The sequence below is a fragment of the Thamnophis sirtalis genome, unplaced genomic scaffold, assembly GCF_051295495.1.
Source record: "Thamnophis sirtalis isolate CommonGarterSnake01/CBP01778 unplaced genomic scaffold, rThaSir2_p1.2 scaffold_2, whole genome shotgun sequence".
In the NCBI taxonomy this organism is placed as follows: domain Eukaryota; kingdom Metazoa; phylum Chordata; class Lepidosauria; order Squamata; family Natricidae; genus Thamnophis; species Thamnophis sirtalis.
Genome location: NW_028261382.1, coordinates 10,402,450 through 10,429,071, shown reverse-complemented (window position 1 = coordinate 10,429,071; position 26,622 = coordinate 10,402,450). Strand labels below are relative to the sequence as shown.

Here is a 26,622-nt window from a genome sequence, read left to right as displayed (position 1 = left end):
GAGCAGTTTAATTCAAAGTTACCAGGTAAACCGTCTCCTGTAAGCACATTCTCACAGATACAATAATAGCCTGTTTTTAAAGTGACATAATGCTTGTGATGACAACCAGGAAGCCAACCTGAGGCTTTTGGCCTCTGGAGACAGTTACTTACATGCCCTTTGTCCAAATTAATGGACCTGCCAATCCTATTGTCTGTATTCTATTCACAGTCCATTCCCTTGGGTTCTCTACCTAATTATTCCAATGAATTCTGTTATCTAAAGGGATGCGGTGGCTCAGTGGCGGAGAAGCTGAGCTTGTCGATCAGAAAGGTCGATCAGAAAGGGGAAGGAGGAGGGGGAGGAGGGGAGGAGGAGGGGGAGAAGGGGAGGAGGAGGAGGAGGAGGAGGAGGAGGAGGAGGAGGAGGAGGAGGAGGAGGAGGAAGAGATAGATGGGACAATGACTATCTTGAGCCCAAATATTATAGGCAATGGAGTCTTGTAATGTTGTACTTGTCAATTTGTGCCTATCGGCTCAAAAATAAATCCTACTGAGCTTCTGTAGCCAAGCTGTATAGCAAAAGCCTTTTCCTTTTTAAAAGAGCTTATTGTTGTGCTTAGGCAAATATTACTACCTTGCTTAAAAGAACGGGAAAGAACATTTGAGAAAGAGATCTGGGATAAAATGCAGTCATAATCTTGGAGCTCATAGCAACTCTACCCATACAATAACATTGCCCCATACTTCTGGCCACCTGATCCACAATGTTAGTCCTTGAATATTTGATTGCTTTGGGAGGTGGGGATCTGTTCTTTGCAAACTTGCAATGTGATTTTTTTCAGTAGTAGTAGTAGTAGTAGTAGTAGTAGTAGTAGTAGTAGTAGTAGTAAGGGGAGGAGGAGGAGGAGGAAGAAGAGGAGGAGGAGGAGGAGGAGGAGGAGGAGGAGGAGGAGGAGGAGGAGGAGGAGGAGGAGGAAGAAGAAGAAGATGGTGGTGGTGGTGGTCGTCGTCAGCCTGTGCAACTCTCCAGTGCTTGTAACAATGACATGGTGGGAAAATATTTTAACAAAAGCACCACAAGGTTGCAACAACTTGAGGCTGTTCGTTTACTACAAGGGAGAAGCAACACTAAGCAACTCTCCCTGGACACAATGTAAGATACAGAGCAACCCTTTGTGGTGGAAACAAGAGAGCAACAATATAGCTTTAGAAAGGTTTTCTTTTCCTTTTCATTTCCCTACTCCCCAAATCAAAAGCCTATTTTTTTAATATATATTTTTGCTTCTGTTTGGGCCCAGGTATGACCTCACCACTTTCCTTTTTCTGTTCTGGAGCTGGAGAACAAAAGACAAATATAAAACTCCAGCTTCCTAGTTTGGCCGAATCCCACCACTGTCACATAAATAAAACACCTTCTTACAAAGTAGCTTCTAAAAAAAAAAGCTGGCTGGCTGTTTTAACTCTGTTTTCACAGCTTGGCAACCGGGGAAAAGAAACTTTGCACAAAAGGGAGATGAAAGAAAGTGTATTTTCCAAAACAAAAGTAGATTGGAGAAGATGATCTTTAGATTTTATTCAGGTTTGTTAATTTCAAGAGGGCAAGCTAAATGTAAACAAGCACAAGTTTTGGGTGCACTGGGCTCTAAAGAAAACAACTTATGGATTAATATTTGTGTGATGCAGTGGTGAACATGCTGTCAGGCCTACAGCGGTTCCTTTAAGAATCTTTGGCCTGCCACACTCTCATTAAGGGGGGGGGGGAATTAGCAAGGGGTAGAATGCGTTGTTTAAAAATAAAAAAAAATCCTTTCTAGAAGCTCAAGGTCATCTTTTGTCTCCCAAACCTTTACACCTGATCGGAAGCAATTGGGCGTAGGTGCTAGCGTGGAAGAAGAAGATTGGACCCTGTGATGGACTGTGGGTGTGGGGACAAGATCATGAACTTTTAACTGGGTGGGATTCTGATGTAACGTCCAGAATTGGGATTCCATAGCACGATGCCAAGATGCCTGCCTTATTAAATTGGAACTTTAAGCATAGTTTTGCCTTCGACCCTGATTTAATTCTGCATGATATGTGGAACGCTGACACATGCATGGAAAAGTAACTTATGAGATTGTAATATTAGCAATAGCAATAGCAGTTAGACTTATATACCGCTTCATAGGGCTTTCAGCCCTCTCTAAGCGGTTTACAGAGTCAGCATATCGCCCCCACAGTCTGGGTCCTCATTTCACCCACCTCGAAAGGATGGAAGGCTGAGTCAACCTTGAGCCGGTGAGATTAGAACCACTGAACTGCAGATAACAGTCAGCTGAAGTGGCCTGCAGTACTGCACCCTAACCACTGCGCCACCTCGGCTCTAATATTGGAGAGAAAGGCTACTGCAAAAGCCGAAGAGTTTCTTCATCAAACAGAAGCACCATTCTTGACCAGCATCTGTCAACCTCGGAAACTTTAATGTGGATTTCAACTTCCAGAAATCCCTGTAGGCCAGTGTTGGTCAACCTTATCAACTTGGAAGATGCCTGGACTTAACTCCCATAATTCCCCAGGCTGGGTGGGTGGGGGGAATTCTGGGAGTTGGAGTCCAGATATTTTCAAGTTGCCCTGGGTAATCAATGCTAAGCTAGACAACCAGACAACAAGCAGCAAGATCCCATTTGCTTTGAGGATGGGGATTTTTTCTAGACTCAGCACCCAGAGAAGATCCTCAGATACAGAATAACAGAGTTGGAAGGGACCTCGCAGGTCATCTAGTCCAACCCCCTGCTCAAGCAGGAGACTCTACACCATTTCTGATAGATGGCAGTCCAGCCTCTTCATCAGTCCAGTGATGAAGCTCCCATAATTTTAGAAGGCAGGTTGTTCCATTGGTTGATTGCTCTCCCTTGTCAGAATATTTTTCCTTATTTCCAGGTCCAACATTTCTCCTTGTTCAGTTTCCATCCATTATTCCTTGTCTGGCCTTCAGGTGCTTTGGAAAATATATTGTCCCCCTCCTTTCTCTGGTAGCTGCTCAAATATGGGAAGACTGCTATCATGTCTCCCCTGGTCCTTCTCTTCTCTAGACTATCCATGCCCAGTTCCTGAAACTGTTCATTGTATGTTTTAGCCCCCAATCCCCTAATCATCCTGGTTGCTCTTCTCTGCACTCTTTCTAGAGTCTCAACATCTTTAGCAATAGCAATAGCAGTTAGACTTATATACCGCTTCATAGGGCTTTCAGCCCTCTCTAAGCAGTTTACAGAGTCAGCATATTGCCCCCACAGTCTGGCTCCTCATTTCACCCACCTCGGAAGGATGGAAGGCTGAGTCAACCCTGAGCCGGTGAGATTAGAACCGCTGAACTGCAGATAACAGTCAGCTGAAGTGGCCTGCAGTACTGCACCCTAACCACTGCGCCACCTCGGCTCTTGTACAGTGTAATCTTTTTTACAGTGTGCGTTCAAGAAGTGTGATCTGCCATCTCACGACTCACCATCTAATCCAGTGGTTCTCAATATGTGGGTTGAGACCCCTTTAAGGGTCGAACGACCCTTTCACAGGGGTCACCTAAGAACATCGGAAAACACATATATTTTTTTCCAATTTTTTATTTTATCAATTTCATATATACATTCACAATTATATGATCTCATAACTGTTATTAATAATATGTATTTATAACAATTTTTTCCCTACAGTTGACAATATACTTGAAAATTGCTTTCTTACCATCCCATAGATCCATCTTATCTTACAACGGTCCTACTTCTTCTTCTTCCCTCCCTCCCTCTTTCCTTCCCTCGTTTCTTCTCTCCTACTCTCCTTCCTTCCCTCCCTCCTTTCTTCTCTCCTTCTCTCCTTCCCTCTTTCCTTCCCTCCTTCCTTCCTTCCCTCCTTTCTTCTTCTCTCCTTCCTTTCCCCCTTCCTTTCCTCCTTCCTTCCCCCTTCCTTCTCTCCTACATTCCCTCCTTCCTTCCCTCATTTCTTCTCTCCTTCTCTCCTTCCTTCCCTTTCTTCTCTTCTTCTCTCCTTCCTTCCCTCCTTCCTTCCCCGTTTCTTCTCTTTCTTCTCTCCTTCCTTCCTCCTCTCCTTTCCCTTCTCTCCTTCCCCTTCCTCGCCTTTACCCTTCCCCTCGTCTTCCCATTCCTCCCCTCTTTCCTACTCTTACATTCCCTCCCATTCTTCCTCTGCCTTTCCCTTTCTCCTATTCCTCTCCTTTCTCCTCTCCTTCCTATCTTTCCTTCTACTCCTCCCTCCATCCACTCTACCCGTTGTTGTGAAAACACATATTTTCGATGGTCTTAGGAACCAAGACACTAATTTTATGGTTGGGGGTCACCACAACAGGAGGAACGGTATTAAAGGGTCGCGGCATTGGGAAGGTTGAGAATCACTGATCTAATCCAATGCTCCAGAGTCCATCAATAAACGTTTGTGAGCCAATAAATGTTGTTTATAGGTCACAAGGGTATTTGGGGCATCCCCAATTCGCTAAGTAATTTCCATCCGGAATTTTGCTGCAGCCTTAGGGCTTGAGTGGAATTCATCCCATTTGGCTTTTCCTATCCAAGGCTGTGATCAGCATGACCCTAATTGCAGGTTATTGTTTTTGCCTGTCTCAAATTGAATCTGAATGCAGCTTTGGCTCAGGGGTGGAGCAGAACTGGCTGGCACCTCAAGCTGTTACCGCATCTGTGAGCTCTCTGTGTAACCGAAGCCTTTGGCTGGGTCAATAATATTCTGTTGCAGAGTTTATTCCTCTAATTTCTCAACGGCATGCCCTGACCTCTTTGTGAGCCGCTGAAGAATGACAAGCATGGAGCAATAAACAAACTAATGAAAGGTTCTCGGGAGTCTAAAATATCCACCTGCCACAAGGAAGGACCACCTGCAGTCATAAACTGTTCTTCCTTCTCTGCAGGTTGTAGGATTCCCAACTCTGCTCTCCAAGGCAGGTCATTTGGGAGGCCTCAATTCAAACAGCTGGAAAGGACCATGGAGGTCTTCTAGTCGAACTCCCTGCTCAAGCAGGAAACCCTATCCCATTTCAGACAAATGGCTGTCTAATCTCTTCTTAAAAACCTCCAGTGATGGAGCACGCACAACTTCTGGAGGCAAGTTATTCCACTGGTTAATTGTTCTCACTGTCAGGAAATTTCTCCTTAGTTCTAAGTTGCTTCTCTCCTTGATTAGTTTCCACCCATTGCTTCTTGTTCTACCCTGGGGTGCTTTGGAGAATAACTTGATTCCCTCTTCTCTGTGGCAACCCTCTGAGATACTGGAACACTGCTTCTGTCCTTGCTTAATTTCCATCCGTTGCTTCTTGAGTTCCCAATCATGGCATCAATATTCCATGCTGAAGGATGTGTGTTGAAGAAGGCCACTGATCTTGCATCTGGCACATCTGAAGTTCAGTCCCAGTGGAGCAGATGTTACATTCAGAACAGTTGGGTCGATGTAGGTAAAATCATGCTTTAAAAAGTAATAATTGGATATGAATATTGAATGGTGCCCATGAAAGGAAGATTAGAAATCCTTTTGGATTATATACAAAAGTTAATAAAAAAGAATCAAGTTAGATGCAGTTAAGTTTTGATTATTAGGGCTAAAATGTTATGATACAGGATATAGTCAAATAAAGGAGGGATAATGATGACAACCTATATACATATATATGAGTATAATATAAGGAAACTGGATGAAAATTGCCAACAGCGATTTGGAAAGGAGGATTAGAAAAGTCTGTTATTAAATATTATGGATGTTTAGCTAGAATAGGACATAAGGATTCAGTGTTATTGGAAGATTTTAGAAATATTAAATGAAATGCCAGTATGTGGTTATGTATTAAATTTCAGTATATTTTAAGGATGTTTAAATAATTATAGTCAAATATAAATGGAGGTGTAAAGGGTAACATGTATAAATATTTGAGTTAAAATACTTGAGTTAATATGAATTATGCTTGATGACCGTGGAAGAGATGCACGAAAACCTTTTGTAACCGACTGATACATTTTCTACAGTATGTAAGGAAGGAAGATTTTATGTGCTCTGTTTGTTTTGAAAATAAAAATAAAAAATAATAGAAAAAGGCTCTCTGACTGCTTGCATTAATATAAGCTGACACAGCACTTGGGTCTTGCTGAGTGGGATTAGAAAGAAGCAAAATTCAACTATAGGGACAGTAGGAAGCAAAATTTTTGATAAGATGGAGCAGGCAGACAAAGGGCCCTTTGAGAGAGGAGGGACTCAAGCATAATTCTCTGGCTTATTTCCCACCAGGCAGTGACATCGCACACCCGGCTGCATTGTGTATGTATCACAAACCTTGTCTGCTGAAGCTGTCCCATCTCTAGTTTTAAAAAAAAAATCCATCATCAAGTGTACCCCAAGACCGACCTCCCTGTTTGCCACTTGCTAGCATGCAAAAACAACATACCTTCCAAAGAGAGAATGTCTCACCTTTCAAAGAGTTTTCCTTCAACAAATAAACAAGCAAGATGCTATTGGTGGAAGTCAAAAATAAATAAATAACCTGTTTCCCTGAAAATAAGACCTCCCCGGATAAGAAGCCCAATCACGCTTTTGAGAGCATGCGCTAAAATAAGCCGCCCCCCCTGAAAATATTGCAATACAGCAACTATAGCAATAGCAATAGCAGTTAGACTTATATACCGCTTCATAGGGCTTTCAGCCCTCTCTAAGCGGTTTACAGAGTCAACATATTGCCCCCAACAACAATCCAGGTCCTCATTTTACCCACCTCAGAAGGATAGAAGGCTGAGTCAACCCTGAGCCGGTGAGATTTGAACAGCCGAACTGCAGAACTGCAGTCAGCTGAAGTAGCCTGCAGTGCTGCATTTAACCACTGCGCCACCTCGGCTCAGTTGGTTTCCATGTGCTCAAAATGGGGTGGTCTTGTCCAGGAGGCAACCTGACACCGGTTATTGGCGAAATTAAAAAATGAAAAGTCAGAATTTGTGATCGCATGACCACAGGAATGCTGGCAAATGGTTTCAGAAGTGGGTCAGTTAGCAATAGCAATAGCAGTTAGACTTATATACCGCTTCATAGGGCTTTCAGCCCTCTCTAAGTGGTTTACAGAGTCAGCATATTGCCCCCAACAACAATCCGGGTCCTCATTTTACCCACCTCAGAAGGATCGAAGGCTGAGTCAACCCTGAGCCGGTGAGATTTGAACAGCCGAACTGCAGTCAACTGAAGTAGCCTGCAGTGCTGCATTTAACCACTGCGCCACCTCGGCTCTATGAGGTGCCATGAGGTGACCACACTCGCCTCCTCCTGCACCTCAAAAATAATAAGACCTCCCCGAAAATAAGGCCAATGGCTTATTTCCGGGGGGGGGGTTCAAAAGAAAATAACACCCTGTCTTATTTTTGGGAAAACACAGTACTGGACTGCCACCATTCTCACTCCCACTTTCTTATTTTGTTGTTTCAATGTTTTAGTTTTCTTCTCCAAGTATGTGTACAGCGGCAAATGCAATAAATCAAAACAATAGCAAAACTATAATAACATGCTCTATGAAAAATCAAGTAAATCAGGAATGTTTAATGTGTCCTGCCCACCTAGGCCTAGATATTTTTTTTAAAAAATTCAATTGTAATGAGCTTATGAACAATTTGAGAAACTATTTAGATCATTGCCAAGTGGGTGCAAGAAGACCTTTTAAAAATATTTGGGAACTTGCCTTGAGGGCTTTATAACTTTTTCACTCCACGTTTGAGCGGGGAACACCAACAGTTAAGGATTAAAAAGTTTTAAGAGGAACACTTGCAGTTTTGGCAGCTCCCTAAATAAAATGGCATGAAATATTTGTAGCAAACATCTATAAACACAGCCTGGAATGTTAAAAATGCAATATGCTTCCTGGTTTAAAAATCTGATTACAGGCGGGGGGGGGGGGAGATCCTCACATGGAAACTCCCATGTATAGGAAAAGATGTTCAATCTGCTAACATGGTAAATTCAATGCACATCAGTTCCTATATTGTTGAATTAGCTTAAGATCTTGTTTGAAGAAATGTCCTTCAGGGTTCAGTTCCAAGTGGGAAGAAAGACACTGGAAATATGGAGGCTGCTTGGAAAGATGGTTTATTAGTGAAGCAGAACCACCAAGCATGTGTGAGTGGAGAGTGAGTATTATTTATACCCTCTCTTGGGGCTTTGAACTTGAGCTTCCTGTTCCTGTGACAAGGGCATGTGTCTGATTGGTTGCAGTCAGACTCCAATGTGGAGTCATGTTTGTTTGAATCTAGTTTGGTTGAACCTTGCTGGGTGATATAACGTAATGAAGGGGCTTGGTCGTGCCATATGGTGAGCTCTATTGATAGATAATCCTATTATGTCCTAGAGGGTCATGTCTTAAAATCCCATCACCCTGAACTGTGGTCTTTTGTCTTGTAGATAAGCTGGCACCAAAATATCTGCTGCAGGCAGGGAGCTGAGGTTGAGTTTCTGTCTCCAAGCGCATGTTTCCCAATTTCTCATCCAGGGAAATATAATATTCTGCCTTTTTAATATTTACTACACTATTTCATTCTTCTAGGAGAGGGGTCCATTATTTCTCAAGATGATGCAGAAATACGAAGAATGGTCAGACAGGACTGTATTTTATCGCCGCAGTTGTTTAATATTTACTCTCAGTCAATTTTTAACGAAGCAGTGGAAAACATTGATGCTGGCCTTGATCTGTTGTTCAGATCAACAAATTAAGATACGCTGATAATATAGTTCTGCTTGCCAGTAAGCATGAAGACCTTCAGCTCCTCATCAACAGAGTTTCAGAAATATCTGAAAAATATGGCTTGAGGCTTAACACCTCAAAAACCAAGATCATGGTCGTCAGCAAACAACCCATTAACTTACCACCAATAAATTCGGAAGGAATACCACTAGAAAAAGTTGAAAGGATCACGTACCTCGGTTTTAATTTACATGAAAGCTGGGACATGATCAGTGAAGTAAAGACTAGGATAGAGAAAGCTCAAACAGCATTCTTCAAAATGAAAAAGGTCTTCTGCAGTCACGATATAAGCCTCAGACTGAAAATCAGGCTGGTCAGATGTTTACATCTTTTCTATCCTGCTGTACGGAGTAGAGAGTTGATCTCTGACACACACAAAAAAACACTTGAAGAAACTAGAAACATTTGAAATGCAGATTTACAGACGGCTGTTACGTATAAGCTAAGTTGACAAAACCACAAATGAAAAGGCGATAAGCCACCTGGGAAAACCATCAAAGCCATTAAAAAAGAAAGAATATTTTGGACATGTGATGCGACACCCAGAAAAATACGGCATCCTTCACTTCATCCTCCAGGGAAAGATTGAAGGCAAATGAGATCCAGGCAGAAGAAGAACATCATGGCTTCAAAACCTAAGGGACTGGTTTGGATAAAACTCAGCAGCACTTTTTCATGTGGCTGTTGGCAAAAATAGGATTGCCAACATGATTGCCAATGTCCAAAGACAGATATGGAAGAATAGCAATAGCAATAGCAATAGCAGTTAGACTTATATACCGCTTCATAGGGCTTTCAGCCCTCTCTAAGCGGTTTACAGAGTCAGCATATCGCCCCCACAGTCTGGGTCCTCATTTCACCCACCTCGGAAGGATGGAAGGCTGAGTCAACCTTGAGCCGGTGAGATTAGAACCGCTGAACTGCAGATAACAGTCAGCTGAAGTGGCCTGCAGTACTGCACCCTAACCACTGCGCCACCTCGGAGGACGAGGAGGAAGAGGAGGAGGAGGAAGAGAGGGGTGGGTGCTAACTTTCTTCAATCTATACTCAGAAGAAGCATATTCTCCTGGACTCAGAATGTTTTCTATGAATGGAAACGATAAGCAAAAAACTGAGAACCATTTTTTGACCTTCAGAAATAATAAAAAGGAATACCGAGGAAACATAAAACCAAAGAAAAACTTTTTGCATAACGATTGGGCTGGCAGGAAATCTCTTTCCCCCCTCAGGGCGCAAAACGCATCTCAGATTGACAAGGTTTTTTTGCCTTTAAGATGCTCTCTCTATCCAATCCAATTTCGGATGACACCATGGCACGCAATTATGTTTCAATGTGTAGGCTCGATACGAACACATAAAAATATATTTTCACCGGTGTCAACCAGTTGGGGACATGATGTTCCACATAAATCGCATTTCGCTGCTCCCTAATTTAATTTCAAGATTCAAACCTCTTGCAGGGACAAAATGTTCCAGATTGTCTTGCACAAAGCTCGAATAAAACAGGCAAAAATACTGTAAAGGGGCCACTACCCCAGTGGTGGGTTTCAAAAATTGTTCGAACCTACTCTGTGGGTGTGGCCTCCTTTGTGGGAGTGGCTTGCCACCCATGTGACCGGATGGGAGTGGCTTGCCACCCATGTGACCGGATATGAAGATGCCGACGACACTTGTCAGAACCACCTTAAATTACCTCCCACACAGCACTGGCATGCATAAGAATAGGATGTAAACTTGTTTTTTTAAAGGCATCTTTGGTTTGCGTTAAAACAACTTCAACACACGCAATGTTCTGATTGCACCACAAACGCAGTGGTCATCCTTACCTTTCACAGAGGCACTGAGTTTTATAAATAGGAGCATGATAGTGTAGAATAATCATATCCAAGGACCAGTGGTGGGTTTCCAAAAGTTTTGGAACCTCTTCTGTAGGTGTGGCCTGCTTTCCGGGTCCACTGGTGGAACCTCTTCTAACCGGTTCGGTAGATTTGACGAACCGGTTCTACCGAATAGGTGCGAACTGGTAGGAACCCACCTCTGCACTACACAATCAAGCCTAGATAAGTCTAGTCTAGTCTAGTCTAGTCTAGTCTATTCTACTCTACTCTTCTCAATTACTTTCAAGCCATCAGCCTGGACATTCCAAAGGGCCGATTTTCTGTCTCTGCTACCATATCAACTATCCACCCACCTACCCCCTATGGTTGATACAGTTTATCTTAAAGACTCATTCCATTTTTACTCACATGATGGCAATTATTACTAAATCGCCATCTCTAGCCACCAATTAGCATGGACATATTTTACACAAACCCATGCTTTTTATTCCTGCAATGTCTCAGGGGCTCCCCCATCTACTGTACGTGCTCCACTAATCTATGATTCAGCAGTGTAACAAATCCAGCACAACCCACAGAGAATATTTTATACTCTTGAGATGCATTAGAGTTATTGTACGCGCGTTGCTCGGCTATGCTTACGTTGCGGTTACTCAAACTTTTATGAAGAATGCCTCTTTTGTTCTTGACATCGGAAAGGAGGCCTAACAGCTGCCGATGAGCAATTTACTGGTGGGATAAGCAGTAACTTTTCCTTTTAAAAATGAGAGCTGGGGAATTAAAAAAAAAACAACCATATTATCTAAACCTCTGGGGCAGTCAGAGAAAAGGGCAGCCCTGATTTCATTTGAAAGATTGAATGGGCCGTTTTCACCACAGCTTCACAATGTCATTTGTAAAATAAATTAGAAAAGGAAAACGCACGTCTCTCAAAATCATGGCTGGATTTATACGTTTTACTACTAGTACTACTAAGCCAGTAGTTCCTAACATGGCAACTTCCAGATGGAGAACTAGAATAGAATGAATGAGAGCTGGAAGGGACCTTGGAGGTCTTCTAGTCCAGCCCTCTGCTCAAGCAGGAGAACCTATATCATTTCAGATAAGTGACTGTCTAGTCTCTTCTTAAAAACATCCAGTAATGGAGCAGCCATGATTTCTGGAGGCAATGTGTGTGGCCTTCCAGAATTCTATGCTGGTGCTGGCTGTGGAATTCTGGTTCAGTCTGGGCTAAAGGTGGCCCTGCCAGAAACTTCTATTTCTGCAAAAATCATTCTCAAAGGCAGTGATGATAGGGGGAATTTCCCTACAACCCCTGAGAGGCGCATCATAGAGATCCATGGTCTGTTTTAACCCTTATTTGTATAAGTTGCAGTGGGTAGATGCACATGTCATACAATCATGCCCTAACATGGTTTATATAAGTCATAATGAAGCCCAGACTGAACCCATTATGGCTTCGTACCCTGGTTCTCAACCAAAGCAATTTCCAGATGTGTGGACTTCAATCCCCAGAATTCCACAGCCAGCATCTGGACTAGAAGACCTCCAAGGACCCTTCCCAGCTCATTCATTCTATTCTATTCATTGTGACTTATAAACCATGTTAGGGCTTTGATTGACATGTGCATCTATCCACTGCAACTTACACAAATAAGGGTTAAAACAGACCAGGAATCTCTACGATGCCTCTCTCCGGGGTTTGTAGGGAGGTCCCCTCTACTACTATCACTGCTTTGGAAAATGATGCTCGCAGAAACAGAAGCTTCTGGTAGGGCCACCTTTGCTAGTAAGTCAAAATGAGAAGGATGGGGTTCTACAACCGGAAGTCAATCCAAAATATTTGGAAGACATCCTGAAAAATCAAACCTGAAAAAAAGGCAACAGGGGAAAAAAAACACACCTTCTCTATTCTTGCCAAGAAAATAATATGGGCACAGCCATAACGTTTAGATCGGGGTCGGCAACCTTAAACACTCAAAGAGCCACAAAGATACTAACTGGAAGTCCCCCATTCAATTCTGTTGCTGACCGGAAGTCTGGTTCCCCCACCATAGAGTCTCTTTCTAGTGCGGCATCCTTTTTTGTCTGCCGATCTGAAGTCTAGTTAACCCACCATAGAGTCGCCTTCTAGTGCGGCATCATTTTTCGTCTGCCGACCGAAGTCTAGTTATCCCACCATGGAGTCTCCTCCTAGTGTGGCGTCCTTTTTCGTCTGCCGACTGGAAGTCTACTTATCCCACCATAGAGTCTTCTCCTAGTGTGGCTTTTACCGACTGATAACAGGGAGCCGCAGCAGAGAGAGGAAAGAGCCACATGCGGCTCCAGAGCCGTGGGCTGCTGACCTCTAGTTTAGATGAATCTGGGTACCAGATGGTGATATCCTCAGGTTAGAAGGTTCTCCTCTAATTGCTGGTTGGCTAAGATCAGCTGAATTTTCATGAGTAGATCTGGGAATCCGGCGATCGCTCAAACAGAGCCGGAAGGAGGCCACTAAATGGTACCTGCCTGCCTTCTTTTGGTTGGCAAGACAAAAACCTCAAGGATAAAGGACCCAAAAGCTCCTATAAATAGATCATAATAGAAAAGTTAATGAAACCATCTTGAAAGAATTCCAACAAATTGTCCCTCTGTTGGAGAACTCTTTTATGTCATTAAAGCTGAGCTATCCTTTTGTTCTTCTGTGTCACTTTTCCTGGTCCATTCAGAGTACGTGTTTGATTTCTTGGCCAAGACAGATGGAGGAATATATTGTACTGTATTTTAAGATGCTTTTTATTTTGTTTTTACTCCTTGCTAGCTGGCGGAAGGAAGGAAGGAAGGAAGGAAGGAAGGAAGGAAGGAAGGAAGGAAGGAAGGAAGGAAATAAGTCACCTTTTTCAGAGCTGTTATAACTTCAAACAGTCAGTAAATGAACTGTTGTAAGTCAAGGGCTATCTGCATTAGGGCTATCCAAAGTTTTAGATTCAATTCTGAGGAGAGGTTTTGGAACATGGGGACTATGCCTGGAATCCACACTGTATATCGGACATTAATACAATTGAGCGAGTCCAGAGGTATTTCAGGAGAAGAGTCCTCCACTCCTCTGCTCACAACAGAATCCCTTATGCCACCAGGCTCGAAATTTTGGGCTTGGACAATCTGGAACTATACTGCCTACGTTCTGATCTAAGTATAGTACACAAAATTGTCTGCTACAACGTCCTACCTGTCAACGACTACTTCAGCTTCAACCTCAATAATACGCGGACAAACAATCGATACAAACTCAAGTTAAATCGCTCCAACTTCGATTGCAGAAAATACGACTTCAGCAACAGAGTGGTCAATGCCTGGAATGCTCTACCTGGCTCCGTGGCTACAGCTTCAAATCCTTACAGCTTTAACCTCAAACTGTCTACCGTGGACCTCACCCCATTCCTAAGAGGTCTGTAAAGTGGGCGTGCATAAACGCACCAGCGTACGTTCCGTCCCTGTCCTACTTTCCCCATTTATTTGTACTCATTTCTTTTGTCCATGTCCACATTTATGCTTATACCTGTTATCTTATACATGTCTGACAAATCAAATAAATAAAACGAAATAAAATAAGTGAAAAGCCCAACACATCTGCTTCCAAGGTGCCATGATTCTAGAAAGTAGCTGTTTCAGTGAGTTGCAGATGTTTCATTTATTTTATTTTTTTATTGAAAATTTTTAGAAAAAAAACTTTTGCAAATATTTACCTCCCCCCCTGCCCTCCCCACCTGAAACCCCCCCCCCAGTCTCCCCCCCCACTTCCCAGAACAAATACAGGGTATAAATCTTTAACAAAGATGTTCTAAAATAAACTTAAAGAAAGTTAGTATCATCTTTCATTTGAGCTTTAACTCCTCTTTGCTAGGCTAACTCTAAACAGATTATATCATTCCTTGTTTCTTCAGTCATAAACTATCTGGAATTTCTTAGTCCCGTATTTATTTTGAATATAGTCAATCCATCTTCTCCACTCCAGTTTATATCCCTCATTTCAGTGGTCCTTGAGATATGCAGATGTTTCATTTATTTATTTATTAAAATTATATGCTCCCCATCTCGCTGCCACAGATAGATGCCATGCTCGTTCTCCCTCATATTCCAAGCACCCTTTCTGAACCCAATTTGAAGCCCCCCAAAGATCTAGAAATGATTAAGGCTAATGCCTGTATCAGAATACATCTAATTATTTTTTTTCCCCCTAAGGAACATTTACAATGAACAAATAGCTACTGTAATAACTGAAAAAAACCCTCAAGAAAAGCAATGAAAAGACTCAGAAAAGCAGTGTAAGAAAGACAAGGGAGCATATTGTCTCTATGTCCACTTAATGTATACAAATGCAAGGCGGGATACAAGATTAGACAATAGGGCAGTTGGAATAAAAATTGGAAGTTGACCCCCTAACAATTTGAGACACGCAGAGGATGGCATTTTCTCCTCGGAAAATAAAGAGGACTAAGAAAAGCCTGTGATGAAAGTTTTTTTTTAAAACTAGATTAATGATACACATTAAGTATCCCAAAGTAACATTAACCACAAATGAAATGAACTCTGGGTTGACCATGAAGATGACATATAATTGAGCTCAAGAACAGTTAAAGATAGTCTTCTGTACTCAAGGAATAAAATTTATGGAGCATAGCAATGAAAACCTAAGATGGGATTCAAAGAATCAGCCTTCCCAGTGACAGTGCCCAATGTTTAAAATTAAACTTTTGAGAGAACGAGAGCGGAGACAGATCTGGGATTTGGAGGTGGTTACTAATAGTCTCTGTGAAAGTTGGACCATAAGGAAGGCTGAGCACCAAAGAATGGAGGCCTTTGAACTCTGGTGCTGGAGAAGACTCCTGTGAGTCCCTTGGACTACAAGGCCATCCAATTGGTCAGTCCTAGAGGAGATCAATCCTGGTTGCTCTTTAGAAGGCCAGATCCTGAAGAGGAAACTCAAAGACTTTGGCCACCTAATGAGAAGGAAGGACTCAACTGGAGAAGAGCCTAATGCTGGGAAAAATTGAGGGCAAAAGAAGAAGGGGACGACAGAGAATGAGGTGGCTGGATGGAGTCACTGAAGCAGTAGGTGTGAGCTTGAATGGACTCCAGAGGATGGTAGAGGACAGGAAGGCCTGGAGGAACGTTGTCCATGGGGTCGCGAGGAGTCAGACACAACTTTGCAACTAACACAACAATTTTCCTAACCTGAAAGACCAGGTCAGGAACAGTTCATCGTGGTCTTCAAATCTAGTTATCCGGTCAGGAAAAGCACTTGATTTCACACACTAAATCAATCAATAAAATTTCCCTGAGACAATCATCTGCAACAGATATTTCACAGGCCTTGAGCATATAATTAAAACTATGATGAACTGGGGGAGGGGGGGGGAGAGCCATGCTTGACAAGATTGAAAGAAGCAAAAGATGGAAAAGGCAAAGGATAAATTGAATCAAGATGATTGGAATAGATTGAGTTAAAAAGCTGAGGGCATTTATTCATATATGTAGTCATCAGGCCTGGGTCTGAATGCACTTTAATCGACTAGTCTGTTATGCAGATACAGGTCCTTTTATTTTACAATACAATCCTTCCCTTATCTAAGCATCCGATGAAGATTATTAGCCCATTGTTAGCATCTTAAAGAGTGGAGGAAATCCCTTTTTCCTTCAGATTCCGGAGATAACTGTTGTCAGTTCTGCTTAAGAAGAAACATTATCTATATGCAAACCTTTACTAAGTAGTTGTATTGGTTGAGACACAATATGCAGTACAGATTAGGGTCTCAGGCCAAGAAGAATTAGGGTCTTAAAATTCTGACTTTGAGCCAATTATTATTTGTCAGCCTAATCTATCTTATTGGCTGTTTTAAGGATAACAGGGTGGGGGAAAAATATCTCATTAAAAACTCCCTATGAAGGTTGAGCATAAGCATATTTAATATCAAAAAATTAGACAAAACCTTAAAGGTTTGAATGACAGATTTCTATTTGCAGAGGTTTAATTTTAATAGCTTTCCAATCTGAAGTAATGTTAAAGGTAAAGGCTCTCCTCGCACATATGTGCCAGTCGTTCCCAACTCTAGGGGGCGGTGCTCATCTGCATCTCAAAGCCGAAGAGCCAGCAGTGTCCGAAAACGTCTCCATGGTCATGTGGCCGGCATGACTCAATGCCAAATGCACATGGAACGCTGTTACCTTCCCACCAAAGGTGGTTCCTATTTTTCTACTTGCATTTTTACGTGCTTTCGAACTGCTGGGTTGGCAGAAGCTGGGACAAGTAACGGGAGCTCACTCTGTTACGCGGCACTAGGGATTCGAACGGCCGAACTTTCTGATCGACAAGCTCAGCGTCTAAGCCACTGAGCCACCACGTCCCTTGAAGTAATGGATGGGGGCGGGGAATTAAAATAGCTGTTCCCAAGCTAGCTGCTCTCCAGAGATACAGACTTCAACTCCCAGAATTCCACAGCCAGTATGGTTGGCTGGGGAATTCTGAGAGTTGGAGTCCATATAGCTTTAAGTTGCAAAGAAGAAAGTGTCCCTTATTAGAAAAAAAAGCCCCCCCACCCCCCAGAAAAGAAAAGCAACACTTTGATGTCCAGGCACATAAACCTAGCCCCCACCAAGGGGCAACAGGGATCTAAAAACCAATGGAGAAGAGAAATCACCTATTCAGCTCTGGACAAGAATATGATGAAGCAACACCTAGCTAAGGATTAAAACAACAGAAGCTGCTGTCTTCTGCAGCCACTCATCACCCAGCCCGCCAACTCCATCACCTTCAAAGCAACCAGGGGCAGCATCTCAAGTGAGAGAAGAGAAGCGAATTCCCAGAGGGACTTGCTGGAAAAATAAATATGCTGGACAATGTTCCCTCTAATTTTTTTTCAGTGTGAGCGGAAAAGTATAGTGTTTGAGCGGCACATTTTCATGCCTGAGCACCTTAATTTTTTTCACAGATGTCACCTAAGACAACAACGAAATCAGTATTATTTGAAACTCAAAGTTATGTTTATTCAAGGTACCCGCTTAATTAAAAGTGTTATATAATATCAGTATCACTTAACAACGGTCCTGCTTAGCAACCAAAATGTTGGCTCAGAAACTCTGGCATTGAAGCGTGCAAGTCTTAAAGCTGTCAAGTTACAAGACCTTTGCACCCCTAACCCTTTAGGAAAAAAACCCCAGGGGTCTTCAAACCTGACAGCTTTAAGCCTTGTGGACTTCAACTCCCAGAATTCCTCCTCCAGTCATGTTGCAGCAACGTCATCTGCGTGGATCTGCTCCATCTTCGGTTTTTTCACAGGAGGCAGGGCTGCTGCTGAAGATGCCAACGAGCTCCCGCCGCCACTAGAATATGCATTTGTTTAGCATGACATAGAATAGTCTTTCAACCAGAAGTATGGAATAAAAGAGAGACTGATAAATATTTAAAAAAATAAAACCAAAAAGCAGCTATTTATTTGAGTTCTAGATAAACATTTAGTTCAGAAGAGATTAGAATAGAACAGAGAAAGAATAGAATATAGAGAATACAATAGAAATAGAATTGGAAGGGACCTTGGAGGTCTTCTAGTCCAACCCCCTGCCTAGGCAGGAAGCCCTACACTACTTAAGACAAACGGTTATCCAAAATCTTCTTTAAAACTTCCAGTGTTGGAGCATTCCCAACTTCTGGAGGCAAGTTGGTCCATTGGTTAATTGTTCTCACTGTCAGGAAATTTATCCTTAGTTCTAGGTTGCTTCTCTCCTTGATTAGTTTCCATCCATTGCTTCTTGTCCAGCCTTCAGGTGCCTTGGAGAATAGTTTGACTCCCTCTTCTTTGGAGCAACCCTGGGCCCTGAGATATTGGAAGACTGCTATCATGTCTCCCCTAGTCCTTCTTTTCATCAAACTGGACATACCCAGTTCCTACAACCGTTCTTTATATGTCAATATCATTTAGACAAAGTTGATCCCCTTATTCTCCACTCCAGAACCTTGGAGTTTGAAGTTCTTTGGTTCTCTTCTCCCACCCTCTGTGTTCCCACGAGGGGATTAGCATCATAGCTCAACTGCCCCCCTCCCACCCATAAAGACCAGGAGAGCATCGCTGCGCATAGCCAAATGCTACCATAGCAACTATGGCGTTGTCTGATGTCTTTCTTGCACGCTAAGATGGACTGACGGGGTGAAGCATAGCTTGCATTGTCCCTAGTGCGGATTCTTTTCCCAGCCTTGGTCACTTTACGAGGGGTGGACTTCAGTTCCCAGAATTCTTCAGCCCTCCCTTATTCCTGTTTCCTTTTCCTTCATTATATTCAATTGTTTCAATATTAAGTGTAATTCTTCCTTCCTAACATTTTTCCATTTTTTCCCTTATATTCTTTTCCATTTCAACATTGTCTTTGTTCCTTCCATTCTTTCTTCCTTCTTTCAATCCTTCCAATATTTTTTCCTTCATTCCCTTGTCTGTTTCAATATTAAGTACATTTCTTCCTTTCTTCCTATACTTTTTTCCATTTTCTTCCTTATATTCTTTTCCATTTCAACATTGTCTTCCTTTTTTCCTTCCTTCCTTCCTATACGTCTTTCCATTTTCTTCCTTATATTATCTTTTCTGTTTCAACAGTCTTTGTTTCTTTCTTTCTTCCTTCCTTCCCTTCCTATACTTCTTCTTTCATTCATTATATTTTCTTTTCCATTTCAATATTAAGTGTAATTCTTTGTTCCTCCTTCCTTCTTTCAATCCTTCCAATACTTTTTCCTTCATTCTCTTTTCCTTCAATATTAAGTGCAATTCCTTCCTTCCTTCCTTCCTTCCTTCCTAAGTTATTTCCATTTTCTTCCTTATATAATATTTTCTGTTTCAACATAAAGTGCCTTCCTTCCTTCCCTCCCTCCCATCCCTTTCTTTATGTTTTCTTCATGCTTTCTTTTCTTTTTCCTCTGCTCTTTTTAAATCCCCCCCTTCTTCTCCTCCTCTACATTTAGGTTGGATTAGTTTGTACAATGGTCATCAAACTTCTGAAGTAAAAATAAATAAATAAATCATATTTAAGAAGAAGAAGAAAAAGGAAGACGTTTTTAGTTAAGTCAAACGTTTTAATAAAAGTTTCATCTTTTAAGATTCGTCCAACACATCCAATTGTAACCTTAACAGTAAAGAATATCACCCCAGCTGCTAAAGGTTCAACCAGTCTGAGAACCATTGAAAAGACAACAGTGCAAAATCCAAAAGACACAACTTCCTCACCGCCATTGCTTTGGTACCAAATCTTTGAGGAAGGGGCTCCAGAAAGAAGGAGGAGGAGGAGGGAACCAAAGAGAGGCTTTTACCGAGTCTGCGCCCCACAGCCAGGACCGTCCTGGCGCCTCAAGCCGCGTTTCTTCCTGCAAAGCCCTTCGGGCAACCCGAGAGTTCCTTTTGGCGCCAGAAGGGCTTTGCAGGAAGAAACGCCGCGTTTCTTCCTGCAAAGCCCTTCTGGCGTCAAGCGGAACTCTCGGGTTGCCCGAAGGGCTTTGCAGGAAGAAACGCGGCTTGAGGGGCGCAAGGACAGTCCTGGCTGTGGGGCGCAGACTCGGTAAAAGCTCTCTTTAGTTCCCTCCTCCTCCCCCTCCTTCCACAGTCTGAGTGACGCTGCCGCCAGGCTGAGAGCTGCCGCTGAAACAAGTTTGGGAAGGTCCTTTGCGGGCGGCCAGTTCTAGCCGCCTGCAAAGGACTCCCCCACGTTTGCTTTGAAAGAAACCTCTGCGCGGGAGTTAGAAACCTCTGCGCGGGGGTTTCTTGCCATGTGCGCGGCCGCGCGGCCGCGCACCTTAGAGGGAACAGTGATGCTGGAGTAGAATTGGCTGCTATCCCCGGGGGAAACAGGACCGCCCCAAAGGCTGCTTGGGAATTCCTTTGTCCTCTAGTATCCCTTCACACATGCTACCTTTCCAAGAAGATTTGAAAAACGTAAGCCCAGGCACAAGGGGCAGAGAAATTTGTTGCAGCCCTGAGCAACTAGGGCTGCCAACTCAACTTTGCTCTGAGTTATAGAGACAATTCCCAGAGAATGGGGGAAACTTTTAATCCGGGGTCCCTCCCAAGAGGAACGGAGAGAGTCAGTTAATATATAGATGTATTGTAGACTTAAATTTGTTTATTTATTGGATGTATTTGCCACCCGTCTCTAAATAATCCACTCACGAGGAAAAGTTGGCAGGAAAATCAAGTCATCAACCGTCCCTTCGGATAAGGCCCCCTCTCTGCCTCCGACACAGAGCCCTCATCAGAGCCTTCCCCAGCCTCCAGGACTGGCCCATGTTCCTCCCCAACCTCCTCACTGTCCAAATCTACTGCTAGCTCCACTGGCCGGCCACAACAGAACTGTCCCCGGCTGGGTTTACGCAACCAAATGTCTCAGTGGTAAACTCTACAGGGGTTTAGTGTGCCATGCGAATCCAGTGACAGGGCTCCTGTGCCCTCATTCTCAGCTCTGCCAGGCGGATTGCAGTGTTTAAACCCCCATTAGATTTAATAAACGAGAATATCTGTAGCTCAAGAGTCTCTGAGCTTGCCTGTTTTCTTACAGTGCTGGTAGCACTGATGATGTTACCTACTTTGGATAAACATCCATGGAGATTCTCAGTCATCCAGGGTCATGTTTTTCCCAGAGGGGGGGGGGGGACTTTAATTTTGTTTATACACACACAGCATCTTTGCAACACATTATACTTCTTTTACATATCCATTGCATTTCCTTTATCTGTACATATAAATCTATATCTATCTATATACATATTTAGTTTCATATATCTGTTCTATCAATTCTATATGAGCCAAGGTGGCGCAGTGGTTAAATGCAGCACTGCAGGCTACTGCTAGATCAGCAGTTCAGCGGTTCAAATCTCACCGGCTCAGGGTTGACTCAGCCTTCCATCCTTCCGAGGTGGGTAAAATGAGGACCCAGATTGTTGGGGGCAATATGCTGACTCTCTGTAAACCGCTTAGAGAGGGCTGAAAGGCCTATGAAGTGGTATATAAGTCTACTGCTATTGCTATTGCTATATAACAACCTTTATATACATTTAAACAATCGTTTTATTTCCTACTGTTATTGTCTACAGTCTATTTTGTATTTTCCACCTGTTATTCATTTTCCGGTTTCGTAGTTGTTTTGTAATTTCTTGATCTTTCTCCTTTTCTTTATTGCTTTCCTCCTTTTTTCCTCTTTCTTCTAGCCAATTATACCATAAGTCTCATACTGAGTGATACTATACTTTTCTTGAAGACTTTTCCCTTCTCATCCAAAAAGCTTCTTCAGTTCTGACCGGATGGTGGGGAAGAGAAGGACTTCTACTCCTTGCAGACAAGCTGGTGGTTGGCATTCTTTTCAGAGAGTCCTTGAGGCCAACTTGGAGGTTTCTCTGTGCCCCGGGGAATCCCTTGAGCAGTGCAAATGTACGTGGAGTCTTGTGGGCTGCAGGATCGATGCCAAGGACCAGCGGCCAGCAACGAATAGAAATCCTTCCCTTCCCCAGTCAGAGCTGAAGAAGCTTCTGGGATGAGAACCGAAACGTCTTCAAAGGAAAAAAAAAACTCGCTTGGGGTAACGAAACGCCTGCAAGAAAACAGGCAAGTTCAGAGAGCAAAAGGGGGGCGGGCGGGCGGACAGACAGACAGACACCCATTAGATTTCCTCTCTACCTTACCTGACTAGCTTTATGGAACTGCTTCTTCAAGCCCGCCACCGACATGTTTCCACCTCGGGACGTAGCAGCAGCAGCAGAGAAGGCGTAAGTCCCAAGTCTTCGGTGTCCCGTCCCCCCCTCACCTCCCAAAAAAAGAGCAGGGCCGCTCCCGGCTCGAGCTCCGTCCCCACGACGGGTTCGCGAAAGGGATCCCCTCGCTTCGGCGTCGCTCGGCAGCGCTCGGCAGCGCTCGAGCTGGCTGCAACACCGCGTTCCAAACCCGCTCCGAGCCCTGCCAACCCATTGGCCCGCCGCGACCGCTATGCAAATACCAGGGGGGCCATCTCGGCCGCCTATTGGCCCGTCGGCGCAAGCTATGCAAAAAAAACATGAAAGCGTTTCGGGACGCCCACGTCCTGTTATCACTTGGAGACGGGGCGCTCGGGGAGGGGAGGTAGAGCGAGCGAGCGAGCGAGCGGGGAGTCTGCACGTCGGAAAGGGAAGACGCGGGAATGGCGAACGTGTGAATGGGTGCGCGCCTTACCTCCGCGTGCAAGAGCGTGGGCGGCGTTCCCATAGCTTCTTCCTGGGATGCGCACACGTGGCAAGTAATATATTTGGCGGAGGAGTGGGGCTGGGAGATCGTGGAGGTAAACAGTAAACAGATAAACCAGGATTCGGCTCGGCTGCTTCAATACCCGTGCCAAAGGGATATGGCGACAAATGCCGGACGGACAACCTGATCCGTTTGGCATCTAAATCGAAGTTTATTTAGCTACAGTTTATTGAATGAGGCAGAATTCCCACCGCGCGTTTGCCCGTTCATGGATCCTGTGTACAGTTGTTTCTTTTCATGATGGCATAGAATGAATCGTAGCTATGCATTGTCTCTGGCTCAGGAAAAGACTGAATTCTGCACGCCTTCCCTGTTATCTCTTGGCTACATTGGATTGTGCATACCAATATCTGGATTATAATCTTGTTGCGGAACTGTCTATGGAGAATTTCAGTCATCCAGGTCATGGTGGTCTCAAAAGTGCTTTTTCAATTGCTACCAATGTGCCTTCTATTGAGGACTTGTATACTGCAGGAGTCGAAAAGAGGGCAGTGAAAATATTTACAGACCCCTCGCATCCTGGACATAAGTTGTTTCAACTCCTATCCTCAAAACGACACTGAAGAGCACTGCACACCAAGACAACTAGACACAAGGACAGTTCCCCCCCCCCCGAATGCCATCTGCTAAACAAATAATTCCCACAACACTATCAAACTATTTATTAAGTCTGCATTACTATTACTATTAATCTTCCCATCGTTCCCATCACCCATCTCCTCCCACTTATGACTGCAGGACTGTAACTTTGTTGCTTGTATCTTTAGGATTTATATTAATGTTTTAGTTTAGTTTCATTTTATTTATATGCCGCCCTATTCCCTGCGCGACTCAGGGCGGCGCACAAACCCGAAGGAGGGAAAGGGAAAAACACAAAAACTACAAAAGTACAGGGCATTTAAAAAACAACTAACAGCCACACGATTCGAGAGGGGAAGGGAACTCATCGACCCCATGCCAAGACACAGCCAGGTTTTAACGGCTTTTCGGAACGCCTGGAGAGAGGTGAGGGTCCGAATTTCTGCGGGGAGTTCGTTCCAAAGGGCTGGAGCCGCCACAGAGAAGGCCCTCCCCCAGGGAGTAGCCAGATGACATTGGCTGGTAGACGGAACCCGGAGGAGGCCTACTCTGTGTGATCTAATGGGTCTTTGGGAGGTAATTGGCAGCAGGCGGTCTCTCAAGTACCCAGGTCCAATAGTTTCCTGATTGCTTATTTGTGCCCTGGGACTATCATTAAGTGTTGTTCCTTATGATTCTTGATGAATGTATCTTTTCTTTTTATGTAAGAAATTTTATCTCCGGGTGCGCTTCAAGGTGCTACTTACCACCTATAAAGCCCTTCATGGTGGTGGATGTGGGTACTTGAGAGACCGCCTCCTGCCAATCACCTCCTCGCGACCAATTCAATCACACAGATTAGGCCTCCTCCGAATCCCATCTGCCAGTCAGTGTCAACTGGCAACTACGCAGAGGAGAGCCTTCTCGGTAGTAGCTCCGACCCTGTGGAACGATCTCCCTGTGGAGATCCGTACCCTCACCACCCTCCAGACCTTCCGCACAGCCCTTAAGATCTGGCTATCCCGTCAGGCCTGGGGTTAGATTGTAATCCGTCCCCACCCGAATGATGAACGTTGTGTTTTATTTTTAATTATGTATTGTTATATGTCTTACTGTTTGTGTTCCCCTCCCCATGGATTGTAAGCCGCCCTGAGTCCCCCCAGGGAAAAGGGCGGCCTATAAATAAACTTTCCTATTCCTATTCCTATGTACACTGAGAGCATATGCACCAAAGACAAATTCCTTGCGTGTCCAATCACACTTTGGCCAATAAAGAATTCTATTCTATTCTAAAAGAGGCAACTGGAGTTTCAGATTTTTCTTTGAAGACATTTCGGAGGTCTTCTTCAGCTTCTTGGATGAGAAGCGAAATGTCTTCAAAGAAAAAGAAGGAAGTCTTAAATTGCCTCTCAGGGGGAAAAAAGCACCTTTGGGATTGTTGCTTGAACTGTTAGGGTTTCTCCTGCTTTTAATCCTTCCATTGAGTTAGTTCTAATCTACGGTGCTCATCTCCATTTCAAGCAGCCCCCACTAAATTTCTTTCAAACCTTCAGGTGGTAAATAAAAAGCAGTAAGCCACAGTAGCTATGACTCCTAGTAATAAGCATTGATTGATTGATTGATTGATTACATTTATATGCCGCCCTTTTCCCCCAAGGGGACTCAGGGCGGCTCACAATTCAATCAAGGAAGGAGGTACAGACAGGGGGATAAAAAGACAAGACATAACAATACAAAATTTTAAAAAAAACACACACACAACAACCATACCATTCGAGAAGGGGGGCAAAAACTCTTTAGCCCCAGGCCTGTCGGAACAGCCAGGTTTTAAGGGCTTTGCGGAAGGCCTGGAGGGTGGTGAGGGTTCGAATCTCCACGGGGAGCTCGTTCCAGAGGGTCAGAGCAGCCACAGAGAAGGCTCTCCTCCGGGTAGTCGCCAGTCGGCATTGGCCGGCGGATGGAATTCGGAGGAGGCCTAATCTGTGGGATCTGATCCAAGGGATGGTATGTTAATTCATGTAACAGCTGAACAAACAAACTGCCATTTTTTTGCCAGCAGAGGGAAATAACCTCTCTATCACAATTTCTGCAGCCAAGTCTTATGTATTGCCTCTAGGCCAGGAGAAGGCTACCGTAAATTAAATAAACATGTTCTTGAAGTATGCATAAGTTTTCAACTGCAAAACCTGCTAGTAACCATCAAGTGAAATGCTCCCACCGTGTGCATTTGGCTGCATAAATCTAGTCTTCTTTTGCAAGGAAGTGTTGCTGATGCTGTTTCACTTAACAATGGAAAATTTGGGCTCAGTTGCGATTGTAAATCGAGGACTACCTGTATCTTCCTTGAGCAAATGAAAATTTAGAGAATAAAAGTTTTTTTTTTCAGTTTCCAAGATTGGTTGTGCATTGGGTAAACATAAAGGTTCCCCTCGCACATATGTGCCAGTCGTTCCTGACTCTAGGGGGCAGTGCTCATGTTCATTTCAAAGGCAAAGAGCCAGCGCTGTCCGAAGACGTCTCCGTGGTCCTGTGGCCAGCATGACTAAATGCCGAAGGTGCACGGAATGCTGCTACCTTCCCACCAAAATAGCAATAGCAATAGCAGTTAGACTTATATACCACTTCATAGGGCTTTCAGCCCTCTCTAAGCGGTTTACAGAGTCAGCATATTGCCCCCACAGTCTGGGTCCTCATTTTACCCACTTCAGAAGGATGGAAGGCTGAGTCAACCCTGAGCCGGTGAGATTTGAACCGCAGAACTGCAGCTAACAATCAGCTGAAGTGGCTGCAGTACTGCACTCTAACCACTGCGCCACCTCGCAGTGGTCCCTATTTTTTTCTACCTGCATTTTTACATGCTTTCAAACGGCTAGGTTGGCAGAAGCTGGGACAAGTAATGGGAGCTCACTCCATTACACGGCGCAAGGGATTCGAACTGCCGATCTTTCTGATTGACAAGCTCACTGTCCTAGCCACTGAGCCACCTGCATTTGGTAATTGTAGCTAAAAATTCAGGAGGGAAACAGAGAGAAAGTAAACACCACCATTGTGTTTGCACCAGTCTCTGTTTTAAATGAGTTATGGAAGAAACAGTGTAGAATACAGACATTAAGATCTATCATATTTCATCATGATCATATGATGACTATGATCATGATTTATCACTTATATTTCTTATGTACACTGAGAGCTTATGCAACGAAGAC

At 43.7% G+C, this 26,622-nt stretch overlaps 1 protein-coding gene across 1 annotated transcript in view; it reads right to left on the bottom strand.

The window, feature by feature from the left end:
* SH3GL3 (SH3 domain containing GRB2 like 3, endophilin A3) overlaps positions 1–22,400 on the bottom strand; it is a 44,421-nt gene extending 22,021 nt beyond the window's left edge. Inside the window, exon 1 of the mRNA XM_087704264.1 lies at positions 22,264–22,400. Within this exon, the coding sequence (XP_087560390.1) occupies positions 22,264–22,308 (45 nt within the window). The 5' untranslated portion in view covers positions 22,309–22,400. The remainder of the gene's footprint in view (positions 1–22,263) is intronic.
* Between the last annotated feature and the right edge of the window lie 4,222 nt (positions 22,401–26,622).